The sequence below is a fragment of the Anolis sagrei genome, chromosome 5, assembly GCF_037176765.1.
Source record: "Anolis sagrei isolate rAnoSag1 chromosome 5, rAnoSag1.mat, whole genome shotgun sequence".
Classification (NCBI taxonomy): domain Eukaryota; kingdom Metazoa; phylum Chordata; class Lepidosauria; order Squamata; family Dactyloidae; genus Anolis; species Anolis sagrei.
Genome location: NC_090025.1, coordinates 4,086,162 through 4,099,435, shown reverse-complemented (window position 1 = coordinate 4,099,435; position 13,274 = coordinate 4,086,162). Strand labels below are relative to the sequence as shown.

General features: G+C 51.5%; 1 protein-coding gene across 5 annotated transcripts in view; it reads right to left on the bottom strand.

Annotated features, from left to right (window-relative positions):
* The window catches only part of RTKN (rhotekin), an 85,199-nt gene that overhangs the window by 37,749 nt on the left and 34,176 nt on the right, over positions 1-13,274 (bottom strand). For 4 of the 5 annotated variants that reach the window (XM_067468460.1, XM_067468463.1, XM_067468459.1 and 1 more), the window contains exon 2: positions 1,185-1,384. In XM_067468460.1, the coding sequence (XP_067324561.1) occupies positions 1,185-1,384 (200 nt within the window). Of the gene's footprint in view, positions 1-1,184; positions 1,385-6,310; positions 6,498-13,274 lie in introns of those variants that run through there. The other variant, XM_067468461.1, reaches the window with a different exon arrangement.

The following is a 13,274-nucleotide window of genomic DNA, read 5'->3' as shown; positions in this document are numbered from 1 at the left end:
CATTTGGGGACCCCAGGTTGAGAACCACTGCTCTAAGAGTTAAGAAACATTGAAACCATCAAGCTTCTTCTATACTTCAGTTACAGTTTCTTCTAAAGCCAAGCCTCTGTTACAAATACTTTCAAGTTAAGCCACGCTACACATTGAAGAAAGACCAAATCAATATTACAAGCTATTAGTTGTGTTATCAATTTAGTAAGTCCTTACTAAATTGTGGCTCCTTTACAAACCGTTACAAACTGGTGGCCTCGTTACAGCATGCCCTGTACAAATGTTGTTGGTGCTTAATTGAGTGATGCTTAATGATGCCACTAGTGACTTGTGACCCATCAGGTTTGGCTCAGAGACCTCGACTTTGGATAGTTATGACCTGACAATCGAGTTGCAGCATGCATGCTCTCTCTTCATAGAATCATAGAATCAAAGAGTTGGAAGAGACCTCATGGGCCATCCAGTCCAACCCCATTCTGCCAAGAAGCAGGAATATTGCATTTAAATCACCCCTGACAGATGGCCATCCTGCCTCTGTTTCAAAGCTTCCAAAGAAGGAGCCTCCACCACACTCCGAGGCAGAGAGTTCCACTGCTGAACAGCTCTTACAGTCAGGAAGTTCTTCCTCATGTTCAGATGGAATCTCCTCTCTTGTAGTTTGAAGCCATTCCTCCATTGCGTCCTAGTCTCCATGGAAGCAGAAAACAAGCTTGCTCCCTCCTCCTCCCTGTGGCTTCCTCTCACATATTTATCCATGGCTATCATATCTCCTCTCAGCCTTCTCTTCTTCAGGCTAAACATGCCCAGTTCCCTAAGCCGCTCCTCATAGGGCTTGTTCTCCAGACCCTTGATCATTTTAGTCGCCCTCCTCTGGACACATTCCAGCTTGTCGTTTGAAGCCATTGAGAGGAGATTCCATCTGAACATGAGGAAGAACTTCCTGACTGTGAGAGCCGTTCAGCAGTGGAACTCTCTGCCCCGGAGTGTGGTGGAGGCTCCTTTTCCTCTTGGTGCTTAATTGAGTGATGCTTAGTGATGCCGCTAGTGACTTGTGACCCATCAGGTTTGGCTCAGAGACCTCAAGACTTTGGATAGTTATGACCTGACAATCGAGTCGCAGCATCCATGCTCTCTCTGTGTGTGTTCCAAACACATATGTTCAAATCTGCACGAATGCCCTTGCTAGTACTCACCGCCGGGCCATGCGCTGCATGACCTGCGCCTCCTTCATGCGCTGCAGCTCAGCCATGTAAGCCAGGATGCGGCTGTTGCAGACCAGCAGGCTCTTGGTGACTTCCAGGGCTTGCTGGCGTTGGGTGCAGGCCGCCAGCAGCTTGCAAGCGCCTTCCCGCATCCGGATCTCATGGTCGATCTTCTTCTGGATGTCCGTGCCCTGGAGAGCGGGGAGGCAGAGCAAGGGCGCATGTGAGAAGGCAGGAAGAGTGCGCATTGTCAAGGAAAGCAGAGCTGTCACAGGGATGGAAGTCTGGGAGGAATCTGAGGGCAAGGGCACAGCTGCCAAAACTGACAAGTACACATATATTCCCCTTGGTTAGAGGTTTAGGAAACATTTGAGTGGCACACTCTGAGTCATTGTGCCTGACGCTGAGTGCGCAATGCTGGCTACCATCATGAGTGCTCACTCCCAGTGACACACACAAGGTCTCCACGTCTGGCATGGATTCGGTCTTGGCAGCTCAATTTTCCAAGCAAGGCTCTGGAAGGTATGGCGAGTCAACCAGGTCTGTTTTGGAGATGCCAGAGCAATGCCAGAGCTCAACAATGGGGTGGGGATGGGGTTATGGGGGTGATTGCAGCAACCCTTGGAAGGGTGGGAAGGGGAGAAATAACAACAACAACAACAACAACGACAACAATAGCTGACATGATATGAGTATTTAAAGATCGAACTGCAAAGACTCTGACACAAGGCAATCAAGGTGGTCCCAGTGGTGATCGGCACACTGGGTGCAGTGCCTCAAGACCTTGGCCTGCACTTAAACACAATCGGCGCTGACAAAATTACCACCTGCCAGCTGCACAAGGCCACCTTACTGGGATCTGTATGCATTATTCGCCAATACACCACACAGTCCTAGACACTTGGGAAGTGCCCGACGTGTGATCCAATACAACAGCCAACAGAGAGTGATCCTGTCTGCTGTAGACTCATATTATTGTGTTTCTAATAATAATAATAATAATAATAATAATAATAATAATAACAATTGGAGCCACCAGTGGCACAGTGCTGAATGCACAATGCGTTGAGCTGCTAAACTTATTGACCAAAAGGTCGCAGGTTCAAATCCGGGGAGCGGTGTGAGCTTCTGCTATCAGCCCCAGCTTCTGTCAACCTAGCAGTTCGAAAACATGCAAATGTGAGTAGCTCAATAGGTACCGCTCCAGCGGGAAGGTAATGGCTCTCCATGCAGTCATGCAGCCGCATGACCTCGGAGGTGTCTATGGACAACACCATCTCTTTAGCTTAGAAATACATCACACAGTCCTAGACACTTGGGAAGTGTCTGACGTGTGATCCAATACAACAGCCAGCAGAGCGTCTGCTGTGGACTCATCTGGTTGTGTTTCAAATAATCTATATAAATAAAAATGTAATGTTTGTTTGTGGTATTCACAGAACCCAAAAACCACTGGACAAATTGACACAAAATTTGGACACGACACCTAACAACCCAATGTATGTCCTTCACTCAAAAAAAATGATTTTGGCATTTGGGAGTTGTAATATCCAGGATTTATAGTACACAAACAATCTAAGAGCATTCTTAACTCCACCAATGATGGAATTGAACCAATCTTGGGACAAAAAAACTCCCATGATCAACAGAAAACACTAGAAGGGTTTCGTGGGCATTGACCTTGAGTTTGGGAGTTGTAGTTCACCTACATCCAGAGATCACTGTGGACTCAAACAATGATGGATCTGGACCAAACTTGGCACGAATATTTCATATGCCCAAATAAGAACACAGATGGAGTTTGGAGGAAATAGACCTTGATGTTTGGGAGTTGTAGTTACTGGGATTTATAGTTCACCTATATTCAAAGACTATTCTGAACCCCACCAATGACAGAATTGGGGCAAATTTCCCACACAGAATGCCCAAGACCAACAGAAAATACTTAAGGCCATTCGGTCCAGAGCCCTCACAAGTGGCATCCAAAGCAGGGGACACTTGGCCATCTGCATTGGTCAGACCAAGCTGTGCTAACCTGGGTACCTGTTGATGGGCTGCCACCTGAGATGCTGAGGCTAGAAGACCTGCACAGGTGGCATCCAAAGCAGGGGACACTTGGCCATCTGCTCTGACCAACCTGTGTACCTGTTGATGGGCTGCCACCTGAGATTCTGAGGCTAGCAGAGCCTGCACAGGTGGCATCCAAAGCAGGGGACACTTGGCCATCTGCTCTGCCAACCTGGATACCTGTTGATGGGCTTCCATCTGAGATTCTGAGGCTAGCAGAGCCTGCACAGGTGGCATCCGAAGCAGGGGACACTTGGCCATCTGCTCTGCCAACTTGGGTACCTTTTGATGGGCTACCACCTGAGATTCCGAGGCTAGCAGAGCCCTCACAGGTGGCATCCAAAGCAGGGGACACTTGGCCATCTCAATGGGCAGACCAAGCTGTGCCAACCTGGGTACCTGTTGATGGGCTACCACCTCAGATTCTGAGGCTAACAGAGCCCTCACAGGTGGCATCCAAAGCAGGGGACACTTGGTCATCTGCTCTGCCAACCTGGGTACCTGTTGATGAGCTGCCACCTGAGATTCTGAGGCTAGCAGAGCCTGCACAGGTGGCATCCAAAGCAGGGGACACTTGGCCATCTGCTCTGCCAACTTGGGTACCTGTTGATGGGCTGCCACCTGAGATTCTGAGGCTAGCAGAGCCTGCACAGGTGGCATCCAAAGCAGGGGACACTTGGCCATCTGCTCTGCCAACCTGGGTACCTGTTGATGGGCTACCACCTGAGATTCTGAGGCTAGCAGAGCCTGCACAGGTGGCATCCAAAGCAGGGGACACTTGGCCATCTGCTCTGACCAACCTGTGTACCTGTTGATGGGCTACCACCTGAGATTCTGAGGCTAGCAGAGCCTGCACAGGTGGCATCCATGTGCCAGGCAGCTCAAGCCGCCACAGAGCTAAGAATGACTGTGCAAAAGGACGTGCGCAGAATGCCACCTACTCACCCAGCGTGCAATCAGCAGAAAAGCAAAAAAGCACCTTGGAGCAAAGGATGCAATTTCCAAAAAAAGGGTCTGCATCCCTTGCAAGCCTTCTCTTTGCTTTGCAATGATGCAATGGGGGAGGATGGAAGGGAGGCTAGTGCTTTTCTGGCCTTGATCCAGCCATTGGCACAGCCCTGTGCATTCAGGTGGGGTGGGAGAGGGCAGCATGGCTTTGCGCAACCCTTGTGTCAGTGCCAGGGATGGAAGACCCCTGCCCTTGTCTGCCTGGCTTTCTCACACACACACACAGAGCAATTCAGCAATCTGTTCTGGCTCCAAAGCCTTTGCCCTGGTCCAGCCATTGGCACAGCCCTGTGCATTCAGGTGGGGTGGGAGAGGGCAGCATGGCTTTGCGCAACCCTTGTGTCAGTGCCAGGGATGGAAGACCCCTGCCCTTGTCTGCCTGGCTTTCTCACACACACACTGAGCAATTCAGCAATCTGTTCTGGCTCCAAAGCCTTTGCCTTGGTCCAGCCATTGGCACAGCCCTGTGCATTCAGTTGGGGTGGGAGATGGCAGCATGGCTTTGCGCAAGCCTTGTGTCAGTGCCAGGGATGGAAGACCCCTGCCCTTGTCTGCCTGGCTTTCTCACACACACACTGAGCAATTCAGCAATCTGTTCTGGCTCCAAACCTTTGCCCTGGTCCAGCCATTGGCACAGCCCTGTGCATTCAGGTGGGGTGGGAGATGGCAGCATGGCTTTGCGCAAGCCTTGTGTCAGTGCCAGGGATGGAAGACCCCTGCCCTTGTCTGCCTGGCTTTCTCACACACACACTGAGCAATTCAGCAATCTGTTCTGGCTCCAAACCTTTGCCCTGGTCCAGCCATTGGCACAGCCCTGTGCATTCAGTTGGGGTGGGAGATGGCAGCATGGCTTTGCGCAAGCCTTGTGTCAGTGCCAGGGATGGAAGACCCCTGCCCTTGTCTGCCTGGCTTTCTCACACACACACTGAGCAATTCAGCAATCTGTTCTGGCTCCAAACCTTTGCCCTGGTCCAGCCATTGGCACAGCCCTGTGCATTCAGGTGGGGTGGGAGAGGGCAGCATGGCTTTGCGCAACCCTTGTGTCAGTGCCAGGGATGGAAGACCCCTGCCCTTGTCTGCCTGGCTTTCTCACACACACACTGAGCAATTCAGCAATCTGTTCTGGCTCCAAAGCCTTTGCCTTGGTCCAGCCATTGGCACAGCCCTGTGCATTCAGTTGGGGTGGGAGATGGCAGCATGGCTTTGCACAACCCTTGTGTCAGTGCCAGGGATGGAAGACCCCTGCCCTTGTCTGCCTGGCTTTCTCACACACACACTGAGCAATTCAGCAATCTGTTCTGGCTCCAAAGCCTTTGCCTTGGTCCAGCCATTGGCACAACCCTTTGCATTCAGTTGGGGTGGGAGATGGCAGCATGGCTTTGCACAACCCTTGTGTCAGTGCCAGGGATGGAAGACCCCTGCCCCTGTCTGCCTGGCTGTCTCACACACACACTGAGCAATTCAGCAATCTGTTCTGGCTCCAAAGCCTTTGCCTTGGTCCAGCCATTGGCACAACCCTTTGCATTCAGTTGGGGTGGGAGATGGCAGCATGGCTTTGCACAACCCTTGTGTCAGTGCCAGGGATGGAAGACCCCTGCCCTTGTCTGCCTGGCTGTCTCACGCACACACAGAGCAATTCAGCAATCTGCAAAGGATGCCTTTCCATGCTCCACCATGACTCCTTTTTATGCCTGGCACCAAACGACAGTGAGACAGCAAAAAATGAGCATTTTCAGAGCCGGCAAGCGCAGTGGCATTAGGAAGGCAGCAAAAGCCATAGTGTATTGTCGAAGGCTTTCATGGCTGGAATCACTAGGTTCTTGTGGGTTTTTTCGGGCTATAGAGCCATGTTCTAGAGGCATTTCTCCTGACGTTTCGCCTGCATCTATGGCAAGCATCCTCAGAGGTAGGCATTAGGAAGGCAGCAAAAGCCATAGTTATGGGGAACGGAAAATGCATGCAAGCATGCCCTACTTTACCTGCCTCCACCAGTCACAGAAGTCCCCATGCATGCACCTACCCACCCATTAACCAGCACTCACCTTGGCCAGTCTTCCGTTCTCCATGCTGCCTTCCTGTACGCAGCCCCACACCTCATGCCCCCCCCCAAGCAATTTCGCACCGGTCCACCCACAAGGAAGGCAGTCTGCTATCTGCGGCAATGCAACCGAAGCAGCTGCCAATGCAGAACTGCTTCTCCTGACAGCTGAAGCCAGAAATGGGGGCTTCAGAGGGGGGGGAGGTAGGGGGGAGAGGAGGGGCCTTTTGGGCAGGGGCTGCAACACCAGCACCAACCAGGCAAGAGAGCCAAGCGAGTGAGCCCAGCAGCTGGGAAGGACTGACATCACCCGACGCCTATAAATAGTGCTGGGTGAGGGGAAGGCATGCCATGGCTGGTTCTAAAGGAGGAATTGGGGTGGGGGCTGAGGGGTGAGGGGTGAATCAGTCCCCCCGCCACACATAATAAAGTAGGGGTTCCTCCTTGCCAAATATTGATTGCAACCTTCTCCTGCCCACGCCTCCAACTGTGCAACTGAACACATTGCAAAAGGGAGAGAGATTTGGGGTCCCACTGGGGGGGATCTGCACCCCCTCCCCAGAGAGAGGAACACTATGGGAAAGGGAGAGAGATTTGGGGTCCCACTGGGGGGGATCTGCACCCCCTCCCCAGAGAGAGGAACACTATGGGAAAGGGAGAGAGATTTGGGGTCCCACTGGGGGGGGATCTGCACCCCCTCCCCAGAGAGAGGAACACTATGGGAAAGGGAGAGAGATTTGGGGTCCCACTGGGGGGGGGGATCTGCACCCCCTCACCAGAGAGAGGAACACTATGGGAAAGGGAGAGAGATTTGGGGTCCCACTGGGGGGGGGATCTGCACCCCCTCCCCAGAGAGAGGAACACGATGGGAAAGGGAGAGAGATTTGGGGTCCCACTGGGAGGGATCTGCACCCCCTCCCCAGAGAGAGGAACACTATGGGAAAGGGAGAGAGATTTGGGGTCCCACTGGGGGGGATCTGCACCCCCTCCCCAGAGAGAGGAACACTATGGGAAAGGGAGAGAGATTTGGGGTCCCACTGGGAGGGATCTGCACCCCCTCCCCAGAGAGAGGAACACTATGGGAAAGGGAGAGAGATTTGGGGTCCCACTGGGGGGGATCTGCACCCCCTCCCCAGAGAGAGGAACACTATGGGAAAGGGAGAGAGATTTGGGGTCCCACTGGGAGGGATCTGCACCCCCTCCCCAGAGAGAGAAGCACTATGGGAAAGGGAGAGAGATTTGGGGTCCCACTGGGGGGGATCTGCACCCCCTCCCCAGAGAGAGGAACACTATGGGAAAGGGAGAGAGATTTGGGGTCCCACTGGGGGGGATCTGCACCCCCTCCCCAGAGAGAGGAACACTATGGGAAAGGGAGAGAGATTTGGGGTCCCACTGGGGGGGATCTGCACCCCCTCCCCAGAGAGAGGAACACTATGGGAAAGGGAGAGAGATTTGGGGTCCCACTGGGGGTGATCTGCACCCCCTCCCCAGAGAGAGGAACACTATGGGAAAGGGAGAGAGATTTGGGGTCCCACTGGGGGGGATCTGCACCCCCTCCCCAGCACTCAGTGAGGGGGAAGGGACATTCTTCCTCCCCCCTCCTCCCCTCTCAAAGCGCACACCCCCACATGCCTCCGTCTGGGGCTAATCAGCTTGTGGCCACCAGGAAGGAGATTAAGGCAGAGGTGTGGAAGGAGGGAGGCCTTAATCAGGCTGCTGGGGGCGGAGGAGCAATGTGTCCCCACCATCACCGGCTTAATTAGGATTCTGCCTTGCTCTGCACCAAAGCCTGCTTTCGTTTCAGTGTGTGCAATAACAGGAGTGCACCTGGGCATAAGCAGAGTGCAGCCCCTTCAGCAAGGAGTGAAAGAGAGAAGGAAGAGCATTGCAAGGTCACGAAGCGTGGTCAGGGTGCGACAAAGCCACTGCCAACAGAACCAGGCTGTGGCACAGATAGTTAGTAGCCAGCTGCATTAAATCACTACTAACCGGGAGATCATGAGTTCGAAGACAGCCCGGGTCTGAGTAAGCTCCCAACCATTGATAGCCTAGTTTGCTGTTAACCTATGCAACCCCTATGCAATACAAGCCAAGTTCACATCTGGGTTGTTGTAGGTTTTTTCAGGCTATATGGCCATGTTCTAGAGGCATTTTCTCCTGATGTTTCGCCTGCATCTATGGCAAGCATCTTCAGAGGTAGATGCAGGGGAAACGTCAGGAGAAAATGCCTCTAGACATGGCCATATAGCCCGAAAAAACCTACAACAACCCAGTGATTCCGGCCATGAAAGCCTCCAACAATACAAGTTCACATCAATCACACACAATGATTATTATGATCATTAACACGTCTCAAAGAGAAGGTGCCTCCAGGTAACAAAGGCCAGGCGACCTCTACCCAGATATTCTCACTGATTGACTTTGCAAACTTCAAGTGCTAATTCAAGCTTGCTAATTGCGACATCAAAACGTCTTTGAAGCAGACCTGGGCCAACTTCGGCCCTCCCTGCAGGTGTTTTGGATTTCAACTCCCACAATTCCTAACAGCCGGTAGGCTGTTAGGAATTGTGGGAGTTGAAGTCCAAAACACCTGGAGGGACGGCCAAAGTTGGCCCATGCCTGCATTAGGGCTTATTTTCAGAGGGTCCTGAAATATGCAAATAGTCATGTCATTTTGGACTGCCTAGCCCAGCAGACTGCTTGCTTTTTCCATACTGGCTGTAAGAATTGTGGGAGTTGAAGTCCAGCTGATCCCCAACCCATCTAAAACACAGACATGTGCTTTTCACCTTAAGAACAGACAAGCATCCCGAGCTCTGAGGATCACCTGGGAAGGAATCCCACTGGAGCATTGCAGCACACCCAGATACCTGGGAGGAGTCACCCTGGACCGTGCTCTGACCTACAAGAAGCACTGCCTGAACATCAAGCAAAAAGTGGGTGCTAGAAACAATATCATACGAAAGCTGACTGGCACAACCTGGGGATCACAACCAGATACAGTGAAGACATCTGCCCTTGCGCTGTGCTACTCTGCTGCTGAGTATGCATGCCCAGTGTGGAACACATCTCACCACGCTAAAACAGTGGATGTGGCTCTTAATGAGACATGCCGCATTATCACAGGGTGTCTGCGCCCTACACCACTGGAGAAATTACACTGCTTAGCCGGTATTGCACCACCTGACATCCGCCGGGAAGTAGCAGCCAATAGTGAAAGGACCAAGGCAGAGACATCTCCAGCTCATCCCTTGTTTGGATATCAGCCAGCACGTCAACGACTTAAATCAAGAAATAAATAGTTTTCTAAGATCTACAGAGACACTCTCTGGAACATCCCAGCAAGCGAGAGTCCAAAAGTGGCAGGCTCAAACCCAAAACCTCAATCAATGGCTGATACCAAATGAGAGAGACACAGAAGACTGGGCGACTTGGAAGGTGCTGAACAGACTGCGCTCCGGCACCACGAGATGCAGAGCCAATCTTAGGAAATGGGGCCACAAAGTGGAATCCACGACATGCGAGTGCGGAGAAGAGAAAACCACTGACCACCTGCTGCAATGCAACCTGAGCCCTGCCACATGCACAATGGAGGACCTCCTTGTGGCAACACCAGAGGCACTCCAAGTGGCCAGGTACTGGTCTAAGGATATTTAATCAACTACCAAGTTTGCAAACTTTCTGTTATCTTTAATCTGTTTGTTTGTTTTGTTCTGTTAGAAATGTAATACAATGGTCTGGTTGCCCTGACACGACAAATAAATTTCTAAGCCGAAGAGCCGGCGTTGTCTATAGACACCTCCAAGGTCATGTGGCCACTGGCATGACTGCATGGAGCGCTGTTACCTTCCCGCCAGAGCGGTACCTATTGATCTACTCACATTTGCATGTTTTCAAACTGCTAGGTTGGCAAAAGCTAGGGCTGACAGCGGAAGCTCACGCCGCTCCCCGCAATCGAACCTGCAACCTTTCGGTCAACAAGCTCAGCAGCTCACCGCTTTAACCCACTGCGCCACCAGGGGCTCCATTAACATCTCTTAAACAAAGGGTGCCTCCAGGCAACAAAGGCCAGGCTACCTCTATGCAGATATTCTCACTGATTGACTTTGCAAACTTCAAGTGTTAATTCAAGGTGGCTAATTGCAACAGGGAGCCCCCGGTGGTGCAGTAGGTTAAAGCACTGAGCTGCTGAGCTTATTGATCGAAAGGTCGCAGGTTCGATTCCGGGGAGTGGCGTGAGCTTCCGCTGTCAGCCCTAGCTTCTGCCAACCTAGCAGTTCGAAAACATGCAAATGTGAGTAGATCAATAGGTACCGCTCCTGCGGGAAGGTAAGGGCGCTCCGTGCAGTCATGCCGGCCACATGACCTTGGAGGTGTCTACGGACAACGCCGGCTCTTCGACTTAGAAATGGAGATGAGCACCACACCCCAGAGTCAGACATGACTGGACTTAATGTCAGGGGAAAACCTTTACCAACCTAACCTAATTGCAACATCCATACTTGCTTTAAAGCAGGCCTGTGCCAACTTCGGCCCTCCCTCTGGATGTTTTGGATTTCAACTCCCACAATTCCTAACACCCGGTAGGCTGTTAGGAATTGTGGGAGTTGAAGTCCAACACACCCGGTGGGAGGGCCAAAGTTGGCACAGGCTTGCATTAGGGCTTATTTTCAGGGGGTCCTGAAATATTCAAATAGTTTTGGAGTGTTTAGCCCAGCAGACTGCTTGCTTGTCTTCCAGAGCGCAAGACCCATCGGCCTCGCAAATTCCAAACCCTCGTCCATTCGAAGGAGAGTCCTTCCTTCCCCAGCCCCACCACTGAATGCCAGGACAGAGTGCCAAGTGGAGCCCACGGCATGCCAAAGGAACGACATGCCACCGCTGCACAAAGGACACTTTAGAGAGAGAACGAGTGTGACTTGACACACAGGCCGCTCTCTCTTCGCCCTCTCGCATGCCAGAAGGAGGGATGGCATTTCAAACCGTGCCAGTTGGAGCAAGTCAAAGGGAGGAGAGGGTCAGCCCAGGGCTCAAGGAGGGCGCGTGCCCTTTTCTGCTTGCGACAGAATGGGGTGGGTATCAGCTCTTGGGCCAGGAGGCTTGGACAAGCCCTGATCCCAGGACAACAAATGTATCGTCGAAGGCTTTCAGGGCCAGAATCACTGCATTGTTGTAAGTTTTCCGGGCTATATGGCCATGTTCCGGGGCAGAGAGCCGTTCAGCAGTGGAACTCTCTGCCCCGGAGTGTGGTGGAGGCTCCTTCTTTGGAAGCGTTTAAACAGAGGCTGGGTGGCCATCTGTCAGGGGGGATTTGAATGCAATATTCCTGCTTCTTGGCAGAATGGGGTTGGACTGGATGGCCCAGGAGGTCTTTTCCAACTCTTTGATTCTATGATTCTATGACTGTGAGAGCTGTTCAGCAGTGGAACTCTCTGCCCCGGAGTGTGGTGGAGGCTCCTTCTTTGGAAGCGTTTAAACAGAGGCTGGGTGGCCATCTGTCAGGGGGGATTTGAATGCAATATTCCTGCTTCTTGGCAGAATGTGGTTGGACTGGATGGCCCAGGAGGTCTCTTCCAACTCTTTGATTCTATGATTCTATGACTGTGAGAGCTGTTCAGCAGTGGAACTCTCTGCCCCGGAGTGTGGTGGAGGCTCCTTCTTTGGAAGCTTTTAAACAGAGGCTGGGTGGCCATCTGTCAGGGGTGATTTGAATGCAATATTCCTGCTTCTTGGCAGAATATGGTTGGACTGCATGGCCCAGGAGGTCTCTTCCAACTCTTTGATTCTGATTCCAGAAGCATTCTCACTATTTCTGAGGATGCCTGCCATAGATGTAGGCAAAATGTCAGGAGAAAATGCTTCTGGACAGGGTCGGCCCTAGGTAATTTTCAAGTGTAAGCAAACAGTATTTTGGCACGCCCCACCCACCAAACCAATCACTGAAAAATAAAAGGTAGAATCCTAGAATCAAAGAGTTGGAAGAGACCTCATGGGCCATCCAGTCCAACCCCATTCTGCCAACTCACACTCCGGGGCAGAGAGTTCCACTGCTGAACAGCTCTCACAGTCATAGAATCATAGAATCATAGAATCATAGAATCAAAGAGTTGGAAGAGACCTCCTGGGCCATCATCCAGTCCAACCCCATTCTGCCAAGAAGCAGGAATATTGCATTCAAAGCACCCCTGACAGATGGCCATCCAGCCTCTGTTTTAAAGCTTCCAAAGAAGGAGCCTCCACCACACTCCGGAGCAGAGAGTTCCACTGCTGAACATAGAAACCAAGAGTTGGAAGAAACCTCCTGGGCCATCCAGTCCAACCCCATTCTGCCAAGAAGCAGGAATATTGCATTAAAATCACCTCTGACAGATGGCCATCCAGCCTCTGTTTAAAAGCTTCCAAAGAAGGAGCCTCCACCACACTCTGGGGCAGAGAGTTCCGCTGCTGAACAGCTCTCACAGTCATAGAATCATAGAATCATAGAATCAAAGAGTTGGAAGAGACCTTCTGGGCCATCATCCAGTCCAACCCCATTCTGCCAAGAAGCAGGAATATTGCATTCAAAGCACCCCTGACAGATGGCCATCCAGCCTCTGTTTCAAAGCCTCCAAAGAAGGAGCCTCCACCACACTCCGGGGCAGAGAGTTCCGCTGCTGAACGGCTCTCACAGTAGTTTGGTGTCTTTAGAGGAGCCTCTGAAGATGCCAGAATGCGGGTAAAATGTCAGGAGAAAGTGCTGCTAGAACACATTGGCCATAAAGCCTGGAAACCACACAGTACCACATAATAAACATAATAATAATAATAAAATAATAATAATATAATAATAATAATAATAATAATAATATAATAATAATAATAATAATAATAAATATTGATATATAATATAATTATTACCATCTGCCAGCTTGAAAAGGCCACCTTACTGGGATCTGCACGCATTATTCGCCAATACATCAAACAATCCT